Below are 23,114 nucleotides of genomic sequence, written 5' to 3'. Positions count from 1 at the left end.
TGAAAACGTACTGTGCCTATAAGAAGCACAGAAAAAGTTATGACAGTTGAAAATTAATAAACTGAAAAGTTATAGCATCAAATCTTTGTAAAAACACAATTTTAGCAAAGGATTGCTCCCATTAGCAAAGGATAACTAACCCTGATGGAAAAAAAATACAGAAATAAACGTTTTTTTATCACAGTCAACTACAATCTCACAGCTCTGCTGTGAGTGATTACCTCCCTCAAAACAAGTTTTGAAGACCCCTGAGTTCTGTAGAGATGAACCGGATCATGCAGGGAAGACAATGAACTTCTGACTGAATTTTTTGATGCGTAGCAAAAGCGCCAAAAAAGGCCCCTCCCCCTCACACACAACAGTGAGAGAGATCAGTAAACTGTCATAAATTAAATAAAACGACTGCCAAGTGGAAAAAAATAGTGCCCAAAACATTTTTTCACCCAGTACCTCAGAAAATTAAACGATTTTACATGCCAGCAAAAAACGTTTAACATTAAATAAATTAAGTGTTATTAAAAAGCCTGTTGCTAGTCCCTGCAAATTAGGCTAAAGTCTTATGCATACAGTATAATTCCAGTGAAGTGCCATTCCCCAGAATACTGAAGTGTAAAATATACATACATGACAGCCTGATACCAGTTGCTGCTACTGCATTTAAGGCTGAGTTTACATTATATCGGTATGGCAGAATTTTCTCATCAATTCCATTGTCAGAAAATAATAAGCTGCTACATACTTCTTTGCAGATTAATCTGCCCGCTGTCCCCTGATCTGAAGTTTACCTCTCCTCAGATGGCCGAGAAACAGCAATATGATCTTAACTACGCCGGCTAAAATCATAGAAAAAACTCAGGTAGATTCTTCTTCAAATTCTACCAGAGAAGGAATAACACACTCCGGTGCTATTATAAAATAACAAACTTTTGATTGAAGGTATGAAACTAAGTATAATCACCACAGTCCTCTCACACATCCTATCTATTCGTTGGGTGCAAGAGAATGACTGGAGGTGACGTAGAGGGGAGGAGCTATATAGCAGCTCTGCTGGGTGAATCCTCTTGCACTTCCTGTTGGGGAGGAGTTAATATCCCAGAAGTAATGATGACCCGTGGACTGACCACACTTAACAGGAGAAATATTCATCCTGGAAAAGGAAGTAATTGCATCTCAGTACAATACCTAGCAGTTCAATTATAAAATGTCTCTGCATCTCACTTATCCCTGCATCATTGCTAAGCATTCTGTTAACCGCTCCAATACCTGCTTCATGTGTAATGGATGTGTACAAACTTACTACATCCATACTGTACAAGATACCTTTACCCTCACTTAATTCCAGGCCCTGTATTTTATTCAAAAAGTCACCTGTGTCCCTTATGTGGGAATTAGATCCCACAAATGGTCTTAAATATTTATCTAGAAAGATGGATGCATTGGACAGGATTGACCCGATTCCAGCCACTATAGGGCGTCCTGGTGGAGCTACCTTGTCCTTATGAATTTTAGGTAAAGTATATAGGACAGGTGTTATTTCTTCAGTCTCCAATAGGAATCTAGCCACATCCTGTCCAATAACTCCTCCTCTTTCTGCCTTAGACACACAGTTCTCTATTTCTTTCTTAATTTCAAACTTAGAATTTTTTGGTACAATTTGTACACCTTTTCATCTGTCAATTGTTGTTTAATCTCCTGAACATAAAACTCCTTATCCAAAAGGACAGTTGCACCTCCCTTGTCCGCTTTCTTAATGATAATCCCCTTATTATCACTCAATTTCTTTTAGGCATTCTTATCCTTTTTAGTGAAATTCACTTTTCTATTCACCTTAGTATCATTACAATGCTTTTCTAAAATCTCAATATCTCTATCAACCAATTGTATAAAGGTTTGAACACTAGCATTAACCTGTGTTGGTGTGAAATTACTTTTATTTCTCAACTTTAATGCAGATAAATTAAGTGAGCAGAAGAGATAGGAACAAGAAACAAAGCTTCCAAGATAACACTTCTGTATCTAGAGATATAGATATAAACTTTAAAGCAAGGTTAAGATTCCAAGAAGGAGTAACCGACTTAAACACAGGCCTGCTACTAACAAAAAGATTGCTCAACTGGAATGACCAACAGACGCTTATGTAGTGAAAAAAAAGACAATGCAGCAAATGGACCCTTCAGGATACTTGCTGATAAACCCTTCACCAGACCAACCTTCAAGAGTAACCCTTGGATTCACAACAAAAAGATATTTCTACCATGTCTTAATAAAATCCTTCTAGAAAACAGGGTTGTGAGTCCGAATCATGGTTTCAATGACCAATTTGAAAAACCACCCATAGACAAAACAAGATGTTCAGTCTCCAAACAGTCAGCTTCAAAGAAACAAATTGGATTAAAGAAGGGACCCTAAATCAGAGGGACCTTCTTCAGAGGCAGCTTCCAAGGTGGAAGAGACAGTATCTTCTCTAGGTATGCATACTAGATCCTGCGAGGCCACACAGGGGCTTAGAATCACCTAAACTATGAAACAGGTAAGCAGCCTGAATTCCCAAGGGAACGCCAGATCAACTATCAGAGTGGCACCTTGACCGTACCATAGAAGCTTGGCATTAAAACGAGATGATCCAACTCCGGCAACCCCAATTTGAGGGTTAAGCTGGAAAACACCTCCAGAAGGAGTTTAAACAACTTTTTGAGTGCACATTCAAGGAGCAAGTAGCAGTAGCTGGATTAAAACCCCAATCCTTCTGCTTGCAAGGTAGTTAGGTAGTTAGTAACTATTATGCTACTACCGCTGGCCCCACTCCCCGGGATGAAATAACTGTCAGTTTATGACCAACAGCAATAGTGAGCTTCCGCCCACTGAAACAACCCCAGTAACCTCCTTCATGGATAAGGAACCCAGAGTTCCTCCCTGGCAAATAAAGAAAACCATTGAGGTGATATAATCCGACTGGAACCAAGCCAAGGACGACTGAGACCAATCCATCGGAGCATTGTAAATCGCTCTTAACTCCAAGAGGTTAAGGAGGCGAGCAGAAACTCTGAGACCATAATCCCTGCGCCTTAGAACAAGTACCAGACTCCATCCCAGCCCAGCCCAGCAGATTGGCGACCGTGGTCACATGCTGATAAACCCTTCTTACCCAGGAATGTCTCCAGAAGCACGCGCCCTGAGACAGATACTCCTGAAAACCACTACGGGAGAAAGTCTCTAGTAGATTGATCAAGATCTATCCTCTGAGACAGATCCGAATGATCTCCATTTTATGAAAATAACAAAAGGGAATGATGTCCATGGAACCATCAGACCAAATCCCTCCTACCGTAAGTCACTGAAGAGTGAAGGTAAAATCAACTGCAGCTAGATCAAAACTCCCAACCTCTGGTTGTACGACGGCTCTATTGACCGGACCACTAGCGCTTGCAGTTGGTTGGACAGAAGACTGCAGAGAGGGAAAAATCCTTGATTATCTGATCTCCTGAAAATAGAAGTTGGGGAATCTCCTCCAGATTAATTTCCCATCCATGGGAAAGTAGATTGGACAAGATCTCTTGAAAGAGAGTTTGCTCAAAGGAAGGATGACACCTGAACCCTATATTGTCCAAAAAAGCACACTTGCACTACCCCAGGACCTAAAAGTCTTCTTACAATGACGAAACTCAGAAACTTGAGAAGATCCAGAATTATGGGAACAATAAATACACATCCTTCAGGTCTAAGTTTGTTATGAACAAGGCCTCCTGAACCAAAAGAGAATAGATACTACTTTGAAGGTCAGAACCTGAGAAATTTGAGGTAAATACCTAGATTCTGTTCCCAAACTGGGACTGGAACTATGACTTCCAGAGAGGAATGTCCTGAACCCAGTTCAAGGAATGTCTCTCATCATACCTAGATTGCAGATACTCTAGAAGGAGAAATCTGTCCTTGGGAGGAAAACTTAGATTGGACTCCAAAAGACCTGACTGACACTGCATAAGAGGAAAAAGGAAAACTGCCATTTAGTCTTACTCTCTTGCCGTGTGGTAGAAAAACCCCTTTTCACCCCAAAAGCCAGACGATAATTCTGCCAGACCAAGTCCAAACAAGGTCTCATCCTTGAAAAGGAAACGCCAGAAGCGTGGATTTGGAGGAAACATAGAATATTGAAACTGCCACTGCAGAACTATGAGCCTAGACCGTACCACTAAGATACAGGAAGGCTTCTCAGCTGACCAAAATGTCAGCCACAATGTCTGGCGGGTAACACAGCAAGTCTACTAAAACAAGGCATTGCTCTAAATGAACAATTAAACCTCCAGATTCTTATACATGGATCCGAAAAGGAAGCAGCTACCCACCACTATGAGCCATAGTAGAAAAGTTCCCTTCTACTTAGGGCCGCGTGCATTATACTGGAGTCAGTGACAGGAAAATCCCTTAAAGGATGGGAGACAGGGAGAATGGTATTCCTAGCTTCTCCTATTCCTGTGAAATATCCAAGGCACGTCCAGAACACTTCCTCATAGGAAGGAACATAATTGAAAAGATAAAGTTCACAAAACTTTCAAAGGTTGACAACGACAAGGGAATCAATGTCGTCCAAGTAGCCAAAACCTCCTTTAAAAATACACGAGGCGATCAAGCATACATCTGAAGGATATGACTTCAGCATCAGATGAAGGCATTAAACTGTCCAAATCTGAGATTTCACCCTCAGAAAAACTACCGGCGAAATCTCCTCCCCAACACAGAAGAGAGAACCACCTGCGTAGAAGAATATGGAGCAGAAACCTTACAATCCGAGAGTATATCCTTTAGATATCCTTTGTTGAAGAAATCACAATGTACATGGGTAAGCCAATCACACAAGGCAGAGTAAACCTACTTAGGCTTTCCATACCAGGGCAGCAACATGTTATGAAAACGCAGCAAAGCACAGTTTACAAGTTCCTAACTGCTTAAAAGCCACCACTACCCTACTGAAGATACTTATGTGGAGTACGGCTAGACCCGATCTTGAGAGGAAAGATCAGAGCAAACCTACTCTGGATTTCAAAATAATAAAATCTTGATTGCAGAGAAATAATCAGACACCAAAAACGTCACCTCCTCCTTACACCGCAGGCAAAGAGAATGACTGGGGGTTGTGGGAAGGGAAGTGATACTTAACAGCTTTGCTGTGGTGCTCTTTGCCTCCTCTTGCTGGCCAGGAGTGATATTCCCAACAGTAATTGAAGATGATGTTGTGGACTCACCATATCTTAGGAAAGAAATATGTTTATGCTACCCTTGTGGAAGGCCAAACTGATATACATGCAAGGACGTCACACAAAGCTTTACACGGTATATACTGCTGAATAATATACTTACAATCTTTACGACTTGTTCCATCTGGAAGAGGGTTTGCAGAACTGTGGCCGCTAGACATGCTTGAATTGTCCTGACTACTTCCGAGGTGTAATCTCCTCATGTGCCTGACTACAGCTGTAGCATTGAACGCTTGCTGAAGAAAGTAAACAACAAACATTGTTATGAGTAGGGAAGGTGAATTATGAGAATATTCATTTTAGAGATGAGAATGCTGCTCAAACCTCACTTCAAAACCCCAATAGTGTTAGTACATAGACTATAAGAAAACATGGTGTATACATAAACACTGTTATTAGCTACCAATTTCTTTGTGAACAGATAAGAGCACGGTAATCCAAATACCTTTTACTCAGAGATAGGTACTGCCATGACACCTGCACTGTGCCCTGCAAAATGTGTGACTTATTTACTTTTATGGGGAGTTGTGGGAATTTACAAAAAGGGCCTATAACTGTGATATTTACCCTTTTTCATGATGTATGAAGAACATAGTCAGATGTCATATAACCGTATTGTACTGTGATCCAGCTTATGTGGAGGGATAAACTATTTTTTAACTAAAATTTCCTTTCTAACCCTCTGTCTGAACGGTTGACATGTTTGTATTAGACCATGTGGAACAAAGGGATTGTGGGTATGCTATAGACTACATTAATATCAAAATCAAATCTAATAAATGTTTAGGGCCAGATTACAAGTGGAAAGCTAATTTATCGCTCGTCCGCAAATTTGCTTCATTCTTTAGATATCCTTTGTTGAAGAAATAGCAATGTACATGGGAAAGCCAATCACACAAGGCATTTATGTGCAGCCACGAATCAGCAGCTACCGAGCCTGTTTAGATAAGCTTTATAACAAAGGATATCAAGAGAATGATGCAAATTTGATAACAGAAGTAAAGTGGAAAGTTGTTTAAAATTGTATGTTCTTTCTAAATCATGAAAGAAAAAAAAATGCTTTCATGTCCCTTTAATAAGCATCCAATCAGGATGCTAGTTACAGAATTGCAAAGGAGCAAGCATCTGGCGTGGGCAGGTACAATCACTGTATTTCCCTTCTCAGTATAAGGAGGTTTACTATGGAAGAGTTTGGTAAAATCAAACAAGATTACTATAGAGCAAAGTGTGATCTCAGCAGCTGACAGTAAAGAGAGTGGCTAAAGAATAACTACACACATCACTTGACCTGATGAGCTGATTGGGTATTTACTTAACGATACAGCTGACAGTAAAGAGAGTAGCTAAAGAATAACTACACACATCACTTGACCTGATGAGCTGATTGGGTATTTACTTAACCATACAGCTGACAGTAAAGAGAGTGGCTAAAGAATAACTACACACATCACTTGACCTGATGAGCTGATTGGGTATTTACTTAACGATACAGCTGACAGTAAAGAGAGTAGCTAAAGAATAACTACACACATCACTTGACCTGATGAGCTGATTGGGTATTTACTTAACCCTACAGCTGACAGTAATGGAGTAGCTAAAGAATAACTACACACATCACTTGACCTGATGAGCTGATTACATTTGAAGTAAAAAAGAAACCCCAGAAACTTCCTTGGTTGTGTGATATTTTCTAGTCAGCTTTTTACACAAATGCTACAGGACTTTCTAATGATTTAGCATATAGGTGTATTCGTAAATTTTAAAGGGAAAGTCTACACTAGAATTGTTATTGTTTTAAAACCTAGATAATCCCTTTATTACCCATTCCCCAGTTTTGCATAACCAACGCGGTAATATTAATACACTTTTTACCTCTGTGATTACCTTGTATCTAAGCCTCTTCTGACAGCCCCCTGATCACATGACTGTGACTGTTTATTATCTATTGACTTGCATTTTAGCCATTTAGTGCTGTGTTGTGCTGACTCTTAAATAACTCCACGGGCGCTAGCACAATGTTATCTATATGGCCCACATGAAGTAGCAGTCTCCTGTGAAAAGCTAATAAAAAAGCACGTGATAAGAGGCTGTCTGTAGTGACTTAGAAGCAGGCAGGAATTTAGAGGTTTAAAAGTTATCAAGTATATTAATATATCTATTATTGGTTGTGGAAATCTGGTGAATGGCTAGTAAAGGCATTATCTATCTTTTTAAACAATAACAATTTTAGTGTTGACTGTCCCTTTAAGTTAGATTTTCTCAGACCTTTTTTTATACAAAAATGAAAGGACTTTGGGGTATAGTTTACATGTGTACTTAGTCTACATGGATTTAGATTGTTCTCTGAATATTTACAGTATATTTAGAATAATTTGCCACAGAGACTTCCCTACAGCGCACTGAGTTTTGCGTTTCCTTTTATCTGCTGTCTCACAAAATGCGCCTGCTGAGCTGGGGATGAGAAGGTTTTGCCATGACACTGAAACTGGGAACAATGACCTTGCATAAATAAATGTGCTGCCAGCAATTTTTATGACATAAATAAAATATTGTTTAATCTTGTATCCACTCCCAAAAAGTGATTGCAGAACTAAGGGGAGGCAAAAATGTATTTTTCACTTGAAAAGGTTAAGAGCAAATCAAATTCATATTTATGCTGAGTCAATGTTTTTTTAACACTTTGGGTTCATGGATAATGTACTGTTTGCTGCAGGATACTCAAAACCCCCCACTAGATACTGCAGAATGCTAGCAGATTATAGCTCACAGCTCATTCTTGTGACTATTATAGAATATTATTTAAAGGGACATGGAATTCAGTATTAAACTTTCATGATCCACATATAGCATGCGATTTAAAAATAATTTTAAATTTACTTCTATTTAATTTGCTTTGTTTTCTTGTTATCTTTTGTTGAAAAATATACCTAGATAGGCTCAGAAGAAGCAATGCACTACTGAGAACTAGCTCTTTATTGGAGGCTACACACATATGATATGCCTCTCATTGACTTACCAGATGTGTTCAGCTAGCTCACAGTAGTGCATAGCTGCACTGGAGCTTACTTGACCTATGTGTTTAAAACCTTAAGTATGATAAGAACAGTAGGAACCGCATTTTGCACAAAATATTACATATGCCTTTAAATCTTACAGTAGTTTCCATATTGTTAAAGGGATATTTACTTCAGTATGCAAAATAACCCCCACACATTTCTCTAATATTTGTATATATTTTATAGAAAAGCAGAGTTTTGTTTATTAATAGAGCAGAAGAGAGGGGAAAGTGCAAAAGAGAGGGGGGGGGGGGGGGGGGGGGGGGGGGGGGGGGGGGGGGGGGGGGGGGGGGGGGGGGGGCGGGGGGGGGGGGGGGGGGGGGGGGGGGGGGGGGGGGGGGGGGGGGGGGGGGGGGGGGGGGGGGGGGGGGGGGGGGGGGGGGGGGGGGGGGGGGGGGGGGGGGGGGGGGGGGGGGGGGGGGGGGGCGGGGGGGGGGGGCGGGGGGGGGGGGGGGGGGGGGGGAGAGAGCAAAATAGAGAGGGGGGAGAGAGAGAAAAAGAGAGAGAAGGGGGAGAGAGAGCAATAGAGAGGGGGAGAGAGAGAAAAATATAATTTATGCTTACCTGATAAATTCCTTTCTCCTGTAGTGTAGTCAGTCCACGGGTCATCCATTACTTATGGGATTATATCTCCTCCCTAACAGGAAGTGCAAGAGGATCACCCAAGCAGAGCTGCTATATAGCTCCTCCCCTCTACGTCATACCCAGTCATTCGACCGAAACCAAACGAGAAAGGAGAAAACTATAGGGTGCAGTGGTGACTGGAGTTTAATTTAAAATTTAGACCTGCCGTAAAAAAACAGGGCGGGCCGTGGACTGACTACACTACAGGAGAAATGAATTTATCAGGTAAGCATAAATTATATTTTCTCCTGTTAAGTGTAGTCAGTCCACGGGTCATCCATTACTTATGGGATACCAATACCAAAGCTAAAAGTACACGGATGACGGGAGGGACAGGCAGGATCTTTACACGGAAGGAACCACTGCCTGTAGAACCTTTCTCCCAAAATCAGCCTCCGAAGAAGCAAAAGTGTCAAATTTGTAAAATTTTGAAAAAGTGTGAAGTGAAGACCAAGTTGCAGCCTTGCAAATCTGTTCAACAGAGGCCTCATTCTTAAAGGCCCAAGTGGAAGCCACAGCTCTAGTAGAATGAGCCGTAATCCTTTCAGGAGGCTGCTGTCCAGCAGTCTCATAGGCTAAACGTATTATGCTACGAAGCCAAAAAGAGAGAGAGGTAGCCGAAGCTTTTTGACCTCTCCTCTGTCCAGAATAAACGACAAACAGGGAAGAAGTTTGACGAAAATCTTTAGTTGTCTGCAAATAAAATTTCAGGGCACGGACGACGTCCAGATTGTGCAGAAGTCGTTCCTTCTTTGAAGAAGGGTTAGGGCACAATGATGGAACAACAATCTCTTGATTGATATTCTTGTTAGTGACTACCTTAGGTAAGAACCCAGAACTACCTTGTCTGAATGAAAAATCAGATAAGGAGAATCACAATGTAAGGCCGATAACTCAGAGACTCTTCGAGCCGAGGAAATAGCCATTAAAAACAGAACTTTCCAAGATAACAGCTTGATATCAATGGAATGAAGGGGTTCAAACGGAACACCTTGCAGAACGTTAAGAACTAAGTTTAAGCTCCACGGCGAAGCAACAGTCTTAAACACAGGCTTAATCCTAGCCAAAGCCTGACAAAAAGCCTGAACGTCTGGAACTTCTGCCAGACGTTTGTGTAAAAGGATAGACAGAGCTGAAATCTGTCCCTTTAACGAACTAGCAGATAAACCCTTTTCTAAACCTTCTTGTAGAAAAGACAATATCCTAGGAATCCTAACCTTACTCCATGAGTAACTCTTGGATTCGCACCAATATAAGTATTTACGCCATATTTTATGGTAAATTTTCCTGGTAACAGGTTTCCTAGCCTGTATTAAGGTATCAATCACTGACTCCGAGAATCCCCGCTTTGATAGAATCAAGCGTTCAATCTCCATGCAGTCAGCCTCAGAGAAATTAGATTTGGATGTTTGAAAGGACCCTGAATCAGGAGCTCCTGTCTCAGAGGCAGAGACCACGGTGGATAGGACGACATGTCCACTAGATCTGCATACCAGGTCCACGCAGGCGCTATTAGAATCATCGATGCTCTCTCCTGTTTGATCCTGGCAATCAATCGAGGAAGCATCGGGAAGGGTGGAAAAACATAAGCCATGTTGAAGACCCAAGGTGCTGTCAGAGCATCTATCAGTACCGCTCCTGGGTCCCTGGACCTGGATCCGTGACAAGGAAGCTTGGCGTTCTGGCGAGACGCCATGAGATCCAGATCTGGTTTGCCCCAATGATGAAGCAGTTGGGCAAACACCTCCAGATGAAGTTCCCACTCCCCCCCGGATGAAAGGTCTGGCGACTTAGAAAATCCGCCTCCCAGTTCTCCACGCCTGGGATGTGGATCGCTGACAGGTGGCAAGAGTGAGACTCTGCCCAGCGAATTATCTTTGAGACTTCCATCATCGCTAGGGAACTCCTTGTTCCTCCTTGATGGTTGATGTAAGCCACAGTCGTGATGTTGTCCGACTGAAACCTGATGAACCTCAGAGTTGCTAACTGAGGCCAAGCCAGAAGAGCATTGAAAATTGCTCTTAATTCCAGAATGTTTATTGGAAGGAGTCTCTCCTCCTGAGTCCATGATCCCTGAGCCTTCAGGGAATTCCAGACTGCGCCCCAACCTAGAAGGCTGGCGTCTGTTGTTACAATCGTCCAATCTGGCCTGCGGAAGGGCATCCCCTTGGACAGATGTGGCCGAGAAAGCCACCATAGAAGAGAATCTCTGGTCTCTTGATCCAGATTTAGCAGAGGGGACAAATCTGAGTAATCCCCATTCCACTGACTTAGCATGCACAATTGCAGCGGTCTGAGATGCAGGCGCGCAAAAGGTACTATGTCCATTGCCGCTACCATTAAGCCGATCACCTCCATGCACTGAGCCACTGACGGGTGTTGAATGGAATGAAGGACAAGGCAAGCATTTAGAAGTTTTGATAACCTGTCCTCCGTCAGGTAAATTTTCATTTCTACAGAATCTATAAGAGTCCCTAAGAAGGGAACTCTTGTGAGTGGCAATAGAGAACTCTTTTCTACGTTCACCTTCCACCCATGCGACCTTAGAAATGCCAGAACTAACTCTGTATGAGACTTGGCAGTTTGGAAACTTGACGCTTGTATCAGAATGTCGTCTAGGTACGGAGCTACCGCTATGCCTCGCGGTCTTAGTACCGCCAGAAGAGAGCCCAGAACCTTTGTAAAGATTCTTGGAGCCGTAGCTAACCCGAAGGGAAGAGCTACAAACTGGTAATGCCTGTTTAGGAAGGCAAATCTTAGATACCGGTAATGATCCTTGTGAATCGGTATGTGAAGGTAGGCATCCTTTAAATCCACTGTGGTCATGTACTGACCCTCTTGGATCATGGGTAAGATGGTTCGAATAGTTTCCATTTTGAACGATGGAACTCTTAGGAATTTGTTTAGGATCTTTAAGTCCAAGATTGGTCTGAAGGTTCCCTCTTTTTTGGGAACCACAAACAGATTTGAATAGAATCCTTGCCTGTGTTCCGACCGCGGAACTGGGTGGATCACTCCCATTAGTAAGAGGTCTTGTACACAGCGTAGAAACGCCTCTTTCTTTATCTGGTTTGCTGATAACCTTGAAAGATGAAATCTCCCTTGTGGAGGAGAAGCTTTGAAGTCCAGAAGATATCCCTGAGATATGATCTCCAACGCCCAGGGATCCTGGACATCTCTTGCCCAAGCCTGGGCGAAGAGAGAAAGTCTGCCCCCCACTAGATCCGTTTCCGGATCGGGGGCCCTCACTTCATGCTGTCTTAGGGGCAGCAGCAGGTTTTCTGGCCTGCTTGCCCTTGTTCCAGGACTGGTTAGGTTTCCAGCCCTGTCTGTAGCGAGCAACAGTTCCTTCCTGTCTTGGAGCGGAGGAAGTTGATGCTGCTCCTGCCTTGAAGTTACGAAAGGCACGAAAATTAGACTGTTTAGCCCTTGGTTTGGCCCTGTCTTGAGGCAGGGCATGGCCCTTACCTCCAGTAATGTCAGCGATAATTTCTATTATATTAAGCAATTTAGATTTAGAAGTCACATCAGCTGACCAGGATTTAAGCCACAGCGCTCTACGCGCTTGAATGGCGAATCCGGAGTTCTTAGCCGTAAGTTTGGTTAAGTGTACTACGGCATCAGAAATAAATGAATTAGCTAGCTTAAGGGCTTTAAGCTTGTTCATAATCTCATCCAATGGAGCTGTGCTAAGGGTCTCTTCCAGAGACTCAAACCAGAATGCCGCCGCAGCAGTGACAGGCGCAATGCATGCAAGGGGTTGTAATATAAAACCTTGTGAACAAACATTTTCTTAAGGTAACCCTCTAATTTTTTATCCATTGGATCTGAAAAAGCACAGCTATCCTCCACCGGGATAGTGGTGCGCTTAGCCAGAGTAGAAACTGCTCACTCCACCTTAGGGACCGTCTGCCATAAGTCCCGTGTGGTGGCATCTATTGGAAACATTTTTCTAAATATAGGAGGGGGTGAAAAAGGCACACCGGGTCTATCCCACTCCTTGTTAACAATTTCTGTAAGCCTTTTAGGTATAGGAAAAACGTCAGTACACGCCGGTACCGCAAAATATTTATCCAGCCTACATACTTTCTCTGGAATTGCAACCGTGTTACAATCATTCAGAGCCGCTAAAACCTCCCCTAGTATTACACGGAGGTTCTCAAGCTTAAATTTAAAATTTGAAATGTCTGAATCCAGTTTACTTGGATCAGATCCGTCACCCACAGAATGAAGCTCTCCGTCCTCATGTTCTGCAAATTGTGACGCAGTATCAGACATGGCTCTATTATTATCAGCGCACTCTGTTCTTATTCCAGAGTGATCTCGTTTACCTCTAAATTCTGGCAATTTAGATAGTACTTCAGTCATAACATTAGCCATGTCTTGCAAAGTGATTTGTATGGGCCGCCCTGATGTACTTGGCGCCACAATATCACGCACCTCCTGAGCGGGAGGCGAAGGTACTGACACGTGAGGAGAGTTAGTCGGCATAACTTCCCCCTCGTTGTCTGGTAATATATCTTTCACATATAAAGTTTGACTTTTATTCAAAGTAACATCTATACATTGAGTGCACAAATTTCTATTGGGCTCCACATTGGCCTTTAAACATATTGAACAAACAGCTTCATCTGTGTCAGACATGTTTAAACAGACTAGCAATAACACTAGCAAGCTTGGAAAAAAACTTTTAAATAAATTTACAAGCTATATAAAAAACGCTACTGCGCCTTTAAGAAAACATAAAAATGTGACACAGTTGAATTAACGATGAACCAAATATGTTAAAACAACCAAATTTTAACAGAAAATGTATAAAGTTAGCAGAGAATTGCACCCACAAGCAAAAGGATGAATAACCCCTTAATACCCAAAACGGATAACAGTTGAAATAATAAACGTTTTTTTATCACAGTCAACACACTGTCACAGATCTGCTGTGACTGATTACCTCCCTCAAAACTAGTTTTGGAGACCCCTGGGCTCTGTAGAGACGTCCTGGATCATGGAGGGAAGAAATAGGAAGACTGTGACTAAATTTTTAACTGCGCAATAAAGTGCTAAAATAGGCCCCTCCCACTCATATTACTACAGTGGGGAAGCTCAGTAAACTGTTTTTATTCATAAACAAACGACAGCCATGTGGTAAAAATCATGCCCATAAAGTTTTATCACCAAGTACCTCAGAAAAAACGATTAACATGCCAGTAAACGTTTTAAAAATGAAAATTATGAAGTGTTATTAATAAGCCTGCTGCTAGTCGCTTTCACTGCAGTGCAGGCTCAAGTATTACTTTAATATAGACAGTATTTTCTTAGTGAAATTCCATTCCCCAGAAATACCTCAGAGTATACATACATACATATCAGCCTGATACCAGTCGCTACTACTGCATTTAAGGCTGCACTTACATTACATCGGTATTAGCAGTATTTTCTCAGTCAATTCCATTCCTTAGAAAATAATTTACTGCACATACCTCCTTGCAGGTGGGCCCTGCATGCTATCCCCTGTTCTGAAGTTACCTCACTCCTCAGAATGGCCGAGAACAGCAAGTGGATCTTAGTTACGACCGCTAAGATCATAGACAAAAACTCAGGTAGATTCTTCTTCTAATGCTGCCTGAGAGGAAACAACACACTCCGGTGCCGTTTAAAATAACAAACGTTTGGGCGGAGCCAGCGCTCAGAGGAGATGGCTGCACGTATGTGAGCTCTGGTCTCCCTGCAGGGCAAAAAGCAGCCTAAATATGTGTGCAGATAACCCCAAATGTCTGGAAACGTAGTTATATAAGTCCCGGACTCACATATCCGACTGGGGACTAAATCGGAAAGAAAACGGAGAAGCGGTGCAGTTTTTGCAGCAACGCCAGCTTAACACACGGATATGAGCCATGCGTGTGGGCCGCAACTAAACACCGGAATGTACCGCTGGTCAATCGGCCGTACGAGGAGACACAGGTGCCACCATCAAGCGGGGGAGTGCTCAGATGAGCGGAAGGTGAGATAAGGAGATGTTATACATCCATGAGCTGTTGGGGCTAATTTGAAATAAGCAGTCACCTAAATGGATAAGTGTGGCGTCCGCCATCTTTGATTCTCCTATAGAGCTTATGATACTTAATTTAGCATTGAGGCACCTTAAGAGCATCGAAGCTGGATGCAGGGACACCGCAAAAAAGTCTGATGCCTAACACCCTGCCAGTATATTGCAGTCGATGCACCCGCCATCACCAGCTTTTTATGTATATATCACTGCTATTCTAATTTCCATGGAAGATTTACCGACAATACACACAAATCTGCTATGAGATACAGTTAATAAACTGGGAAGGGAGAGCAGCTTTCTCGAGCAGTATTAAAATTTATTTGGTGTTGGAGATTAAACTTTCTGTATAGCTATACACTGCACTGAGCATTTTGTTACACCTGCATAGTGGATTTCTATGCGCTATAATATTCAACATGTCTCCTAGAAAAGGCAGCAAGTCAGAAAAAGCAACTAAAAAGCAGGATGCAGCTACTCCCTCTGTAAACAACTTTTTTAAGCAATTAGAAACTACAGCCCTGAAGATAAACCCACTAGAAGCCAGAAATGATGGCTCTTCCACACCATCAGACTCAGAGGGGGATTGCCCCGATTCAGCTGTTCAAGTACCCAGGGCCTTATTGGACTCACTGCCCTCTAAAAAAGACTTTTCTACATTAATTTGTCAAGTAAAACAATGTATTAGAGAGGAGATCTCTGAGATTAAAAAAGATCTTTCAGACATGGGTCAGAGGGTGGAGAAGCTGGAAGATAGTGCAGACCTCACCTACTCTAATATAACATTTCTCCGGTCTAAAGTTTCTTCTCAAGATGATATAATTTCACAAATGGAAAACAAAATAGATGATCTGGAAAATCGAAGCCGCCGCGGCAACATTAGAATCAGGGGAATCCCAGAATCTGTTACCTCAGCAGACTTAGAAGATTATCTACAAGGTCTTTTTACATCTATAATTGGGGTTGAACCTGAAGCCACAATAGCTTTGGATAGATTCCACAGAGCATTGCGTGCAAAACCATTAGGAGACCAACCTCCAAGAGACGTCATTGTGAAAATCACAAGCTACCAGATCAAAGAAGAAATCATGAAGAAAGCCCGTCAGAAATATCCACTCAGGTTTAGAGCAGAACCTATACAATTATATGAAGATTTGACTCCAAGAACCCTACAGAAAAGACGGGAATTCAAACACCTCACGGCAAAGCTGCGGCAGCTCAACATTCCTTACAGATGGGGTCACCCATTTAATTTGCAAGTACCATGGAAGGGTAGAAGATTGGTATGTAGCACGAAGGAAGACATAACACGAATTTGTAAAGATCTAGGCATCATCCTTCCAGAAACACAAGATGAGACTCATCAGCCAGAATCAGCGGAAGCACATCAAGCACCACCACTCCCTCAAAGATCAGAATGGAGGAAAAAACCAGCTACAACACCTAATAAAGATCTCCAAGGTGCTGGACATTCAAAGTCCTTGGGAAGGTGAACTATTACAAGATGGTGAATGTTTTATACTTGTTTATTACTGAGTGTGCTTGTTAGCACTACATCCCCGGGCCCGGGCGCCCGCCTGTCCGGACCTACCCTGGTACTCTGTGATGGGGGGGTCTGGGCGGGTGGGGCCTAGTGTCCGGGGTCGGGAGAGGAGAACCCTATCGGCTGTTGACAACTGTAAGTCTGAGTAAAGGGTTGGATGTGGTAAAGTATTTAATTGATAAATATAACTCGCCTCACTGTATGCTATAGATCTGTATTGCATTGCTTACCACTGTGCTCAAGCTACCTACTGTTTAAAGTTGTTAGTTACATTAAATTTAGTTCCCCTAGTTTACTATGTAAAGTTCAATCCCAGGTTAATTCCAGGTTTTTCTGATGCAACATAGGATATACTATATGCATATAATCTGAGGTACAATTAAGATGCCCTTTAGGGGTTGGTGTTCCCCCTTTAAAGAATGCTGTTTTTTGTTCTTTTTAGTTGCACCAGTTGTGCAAAGATTGTTTTGAATGTATTTTGTTTAATTTATATCTCTACACTCTGCCACTGGGTACATTTTCAATCTGAATCTGCAGATAATGCTAGGAGTCATAAGATAAAAGCTTTGTTAGTATTTATTGTACGGGATGCCAAACCTTAATGCACAAACTATACGGCTCATAACCCAAAATGTAAATGGTCTTAACTGTCCTAATAAGAGGTCGATGGCCATCCGGGACCTCCGCAAAAGAGGGGGCGAAATACTATTATTGCAAGAAACGCACTTTAAAACTGGTAGTCTCCCTAAGTATTTTTCCTCACACTACCCCCAACACTTTCATAGCACGAACTCCCATAAAAAGACTAATGGTGTTAGTATATTAATACATAAATCTATCCCATTTAAACTTCAGCATATAGACAAGGATAAGGAGGGTAGATATTTAGGCATCATGGGCCTGATGTATGGCAAACCGGTAACCATTATAAACTTATATGCACCTAACACAAGACAAGACCAGTTCTTCTCCCGCTTTTCCAACAAAATCGCTGGCCTAGCTAAAGGCCCTTTGATTGTTGCAGGAGACCTTAATATCCCCTTAGTACCTGCATTTGATAGCTCTAACCCCAGCGCTCGACACAGTCCAAAAATGCTCCATTCCATATGGAAAGATATCAAGGAGCTAATGCTTCATGATACATGGAGGTACACACACCCACAAACTCGAGATTACACCTTTTTTTCAAACCCACAAAAAAGTTATTCTAGGCTCGATTATATACTGGTAGATCACATTGCACTATCACTAGTCAAAGGTGTCAATATCAAGCACACGGTGTGGTCGGACCATTCATCAGTTGAATGTTCGATGGCATGGCCTGCTATTCCCCTCAAACCTTTTACATGGAGGCTAGACAACTCGCTGTTGGCCGACCCAAAAGTAGTGGAGTCACTCGCTGAACAATTGGACACTTACTTTTCACTCAATAATACCCCAGACGTCAGTCCCACAACGATTTGGGAGGCCCATAAGGCTTACATCCGTGGTGAATTTATTAAAATCAAGGCCCACAAACGTAAAGAATCTATTACGGAATACCTCAAATTAGCACAAGAGGTCTCTGAAGCAGATCTATTGTTAAAACTCAATCCCGATGATAATGGCTTAGCCAAAGCTCTTCAAGAAAAAAGGGAGAACCTAAATACCCATTTACAACTGGAGTCACAAAGACATCAACTATATATTAAACAAAAATTCTATGGCGAAGGTAATAGAACGGGGAAACTCCTTGCTAGGGCCCTAAAAAGGCAACATGTAGGCTCATATATTCACTCTCTTATGACAGTACATAATACCACAATAGAAGACACTAAATCTATCAAGGAATCCTTCAAAGCATATTACCATAGGCTTTATAATTTATTTCCTAATAGACCCCATACCCCGCACAAGCTAAAATGTGAGAAATATTTAGAAAACATTCCCTTACCCAAGCTCACTGATACTGAAGTATCCATGCTGGAGGCCCCAATCTCCAGTAGGGAGATTCTTGAAGCTATAAAGGAGATGAAGCCAGAGAAAGCTCCGGGACCGGATGGCTTTGGCAACCGGTATTATAAAATATTCAGGGCTCAACTTACACCATACTTGCTAACTATGTTTAATCAAATATCAGACTCTGTAGTATTCCCAGATACCATGATGCAAGCCCATATCTCAGTACTTCCTAAACCTGGCAAGGACCCTGTAACCCCAGCAAACTTTCGACCAATTTCCTTATTAAATGCAGATCTCAAAATATACGCCAAAATTATAGCAAACAGAATAAATGCAATTTTACCTAAGTTAATACACCATGATCAAGTTGGCTTTGTCCCACAAAGGGAAGCTAAGGATAATATATGTAAAGTACTAAATTTGATGGAATATATTAAAAAAACAGACACCCCCTCAATATATCTCTCCACCGATGCTGAAAAAGCGTTCGACAGGTTAGATTGGACTTTTTTACAAGCCACTCTTCAAAGATTCGGATTCCCTACAAAAATTATCAAAAAAATTCTTGCACTATACACTAATCCAACCGCCCAAATCAGGGTCAATGGGGACCTGTCGGATCCTTTCGAAATTCGAAACGGTACGAGACAAGGATGCCCCCTCTCCCCCTTACTTTTTATACTGTCACTAGAGCCATTGGCTATTCAGTTACGTAACAACCCTAAAATAAAAGGTATTACCATACAGGATCAAATATACAAACTGGCATTATTTGCCGATGACATTCTCATGACCATAGCAGAGCCTTTACAATCCCTTCCCTACATCCAACAAGAACTACAATCCTATGGGACAGTGTCTAACTTCTCGATAAATGCTAATAAATCAGAACTTTACCCGATAAATATTCCCGATGCGGAGGTGGGGGTGATTCGGGGACTATACCCATATAAAATTCAGAGCCAAGCACTAAAATATCTGGGAATATTTTTATCCTGTAATAAAGAAATTTTGCGAAAACGTAATTATGGTCGCTTGCTGGATGAATTTGAGAGTCTAGTATCCTCCTGGCTTCCGAGAAAAAACATTTCTTGGCTGGGGAGAATTGCGGCCACCAAAATGACCCTGTTACCGAAAGCCCTATATGTTATGCAGGCATTACCAGTTCCTGGTGTCACATCAGATATTAGTAAAATGCAAGCTATTATAGATGCCTATATATGGCATAGAAAACCTCCAAGAATAGCCAAGAGTACGCTATATAGACATAGAGATGACGGGGGCATGGGAGTTCCAAATTTGCCTCTCTATAAGTTGGCGATCACCCTAAATAGGGTAGTAGAGTGGTGCAGACAGGGAAATGATTTCTATAAAAGAAATGTCCACTTAGAATCACAATTGTTGAAAACTACCCAGATGGGGGGACTCTGTTGGGCACCCCAAAAAACCCCTATGGACATTTCTGCGGCTTACCCAATTATTAAGGAAACGTGGTCAGATTGGCTAAAAATCCGCAACAAATATAAGCGCATATCATCCCCTTATTCACCACTAACAATTTTAGACCAGAATAAAGAGCTCTCGCCCTGCTCCTTGGGGACGAAGCAAAACTCACAGACACCAATAAAATTGATTGATCAGATCCCGGTTTTTTCGGTGACAGATCAGGGACAGATAGCGCCGAGAAACACTTTGTTGACACAAGGTCTTGCACATTTTAGCTCCTGGTTTGTCTATCATCAGGTTCGTCATTACATTTATACACATAAACACAAACAAGACATGCTTAGACCACTCACGACATTTGAACACCTATGCACGTCACAACAGCCCCCTAAAAAAGTAATATCTGTGATGTATAGAGATATGCTTCAAGCGCAATATTCTACTAAGCCTAATTATACACTTAGATGGGAAAAGGAGATGGGGAGTGAATTCTCACAAAAACAATGGGCCAAATGGTTCCAGGCAACAGCGAGATCGGCACATTCAGCAACAGTACTTGAAACAAATATCAAGATTCTCACTAGATGGTATTTAACCCCCAGCAAATTGAAGCATATGTTCCGCAACGCCAGTAATAGATGCTGGAGAGGCTGTGATCAAGAAGGTACAATGTACCATATCTGGTGGGACTGTAACGTAATACGCCCATACTGGACCCAAATATATGAACAAATTAGCAAAGTTGTAGGGATAGCCCTGACTCCCTCTTCTGAGGGTATCCTGTTTAATGCTGACCCACACATTTCATGTAAAATTAGGAAGAGCTTGTTCCAAATATTAGTGAATGCAGCAAAAAGGCTGGTACCTAGGTTCTGGAAGAAAATGCAGACACCCACACTTACTGATTGGTTGGTTCTGGTGAAAAACACTATGATACTGGAGAGACTTCATTACTTTAAACTGGGACGTCTAGATTTCTACCATGACATGTTACTTTTATGGGAACAATATACGTATGCTAATTGGGCAAATCAAAGATAATCTCCTACTGTGATGTAGTATGCTTAGCTGATGACAACCCTTTGGCAGAGTACTTATCATTCCTATTACACTGTTGGTTTGTTTGTGGTTCTTTCTTTTGTGTTTGTTTTTCTTGTTTTAGTTTCCTAAATTGTATATATAAACTCCCACAGAGACAAGTTCAACGAGGGGGATAAAATAACTTGAATTGAGCAAAATTAGATACACTGTATGGACTACCATTTGAGCAAGGACAATTTTCTTGGACTCTATACTCGAGCCGTCCGCTTGAGTCATAATGGGAATAACCTTGAAGGGTATACATTGGTAACAACTTCGGCTATGTACTTGAGCTTTGTATCCCAAGACTGCTTTTCAATGTACAGTCATGATTGTATTAATCCATTCTTGTTATGTTATATGACTTTTTTCTTTTTTGAAGCACAATAAAGGAAATGTGAAAAAAAAAAAAAAAAAAAAAAAAAAAAATAACAAACGTTTGATTGAAGAAATAAAAACTAAGTTTAACACACCACAGTCCTCTCACACGTCCTATCTATTAGTTAGGTGCAAGAGAATGACTGGGTATGACGTAGAGGGGAGGAGCAATATAGCAGCTCTGCTTGGGTGATCCTCTTGCACTTCCTGTTAGGGAGGAGATATAATCCCATAAGTAATGGATGACCCGTGGACTGACTACACTTAACAGGAGAAAAGAGAGAGGGGGGAGAGAGAGCAATAGAGAGGGGGAGAGAGAGAAAAAGAGAGAAGGGGGAGAGAGAGCAATAGAGAGGGGGGAAGAGAGCAAAAGAGAGGGGGGAGAGAGAGCAAAAGAGAGGGGGGGAGAGAGAGAGCAAAAAAAAGGAGAGAGAGACAGAGCAAAAGAGTGGTGGAGAAAGGGAGCAAAAGAGAGGGGGTTAGAGAGAGCAAAAGAGAGGTGGAGCGAGAGAGAGCGCAAAAGAGAGGGGGAGAGAGAGCAAAAGAGAGGGGGGGAGAGAGAGAGCAAAAGAGAGGATGGAGAGAGAGAGCAAAAAAAAGGAGAGACAGAGCAAAAGAGTGGTGGAGAAAGGGAGCAAAAGAGAGGGGGTTAGAGAGAACAAAAGAGAGGTGGAGCGAGAGAGAGCGCAAAAGAGAGGGGGAGAGAGAGCAAAAGAGAGGTGGAGAAAGAGAGAGCAAAAGAGAGGGGGGAGAGAAAGAGCAAAAGAGAGGGGGGAAAGAGAGAGCAAACGAGAGGTGGAGAGAGAGAGAGAGAGAGAGAGCGCAAAAGAGAGGGGGAGAGAGCGAAAAAGGGGAGAGAGAGAGAGCAAGGGGTGGGACCGCTGTATTGCAAAAAATGGCCCGTGTGAACGGGCTTTAGGACTAGTTATTAATAATTAATTAATAATACCATCAAAATGCTTGCATGGTTTTTTTATGAATAAGTTCCTGTCTTTTAAATAGCTAAAGCTTTGCTAATGTACACCTGCTGTTGCATACCCACAATGGTAGCAAATGTATAAATACATTTCTATAATGAAGTATATTTTAATAAAGGAAAGGAAACAAGTGTTACTCACCCTCCATTTGCTTTTTGCAAAATTTTTACGAATCTGCGCACTGACTGATTCATGAATGTTTTTACACAGAGCAGTGTCTCCGGCAATCCTGAAAAATATAATTGTATGTATTAGTACAGAATGAGTTACTTATGCACTTTATTTTATTTTGTTATAGAATGGCGGCGCCATATCTACCTCCTCAAATCAAACGATTAAGGGCTAGATTACAAGTGGAGCACTAAATTACCTCACACCCACAAATGGGCAAATCTATCAATGCTGCCCATCGCTGCGCTATTTAGCCCCTGAACTGCGCGAGTTCTGATGCTGTGTATTACAGCATCAGAACGAGGCTCCCATGGAAGCCTATGGAAGTGTGTTCTCGTGAGCACAATGCTTCCCAGCAATGGGTACGTGGGGTCGCGTTCGCATTGCTGAAAACTTGTAATACCAGCGCACATTAGCATGCGCTGGGTTTACACAGTGGAGCTCTACTTGTAATATGGCAGTCTCCAGTCTCCCTTGAAATACCTCAGGGAGAGAGGATCCCAATGTGCAATATGACCAAATCAAACGATTCAATAAGTATGGTAGACCCACAGAGGATGAGTTAAATCGGATGTCTTTTTTCAGAAATCAACTGGAACA

The 23,114-nt window shown here is 42.0% G+C and overlaps 1 protein-coding gene across 1 annotated transcript in view; it reads right to left on the bottom strand.

Annotated features, from left to right (window-relative positions):
- The window catches only part of CAMK1D (calcium/calmodulin dependent protein kinase ID), a 782,349-nt gene that overhangs the window by 15,722 nt on the left and 743,513 nt on the right, over positions 1-23,114 (bottom strand). Inside the window, exons 9-10 of the mRNA XM_053716475.1 lie at positions 22,485-22,572; positions 5,356-5,488 (exon numbers count right to left, since the gene is read on the bottom strand). Of these exons, the coding sequence (XP_053572450.1) occupies positions 5,356-5,488; positions 22,485-22,572 (221 nt within the window). The remainder of the gene's footprint in view (positions 1-5,355; positions 5,489-22,484; positions 22,573-23,114) is intronic.

The sequence above is a fragment of the Bombina bombina genome, chromosome 6 (assembly GCF_027579735.1).
Source record: "Bombina bombina isolate aBomBom1 chromosome 6, aBomBom1.pri, whole genome shotgun sequence".
Lineage (NCBI taxonomy): Eukaryota > Metazoa > Chordata > Amphibia > Anura > Bombinatoridae > Bombina > Bombina bombina.
The sequence above is the reverse complement of the archived record's forward strand: the minus strand, read 5'-3'. Positions and strand labels throughout refer to the sequence as shown.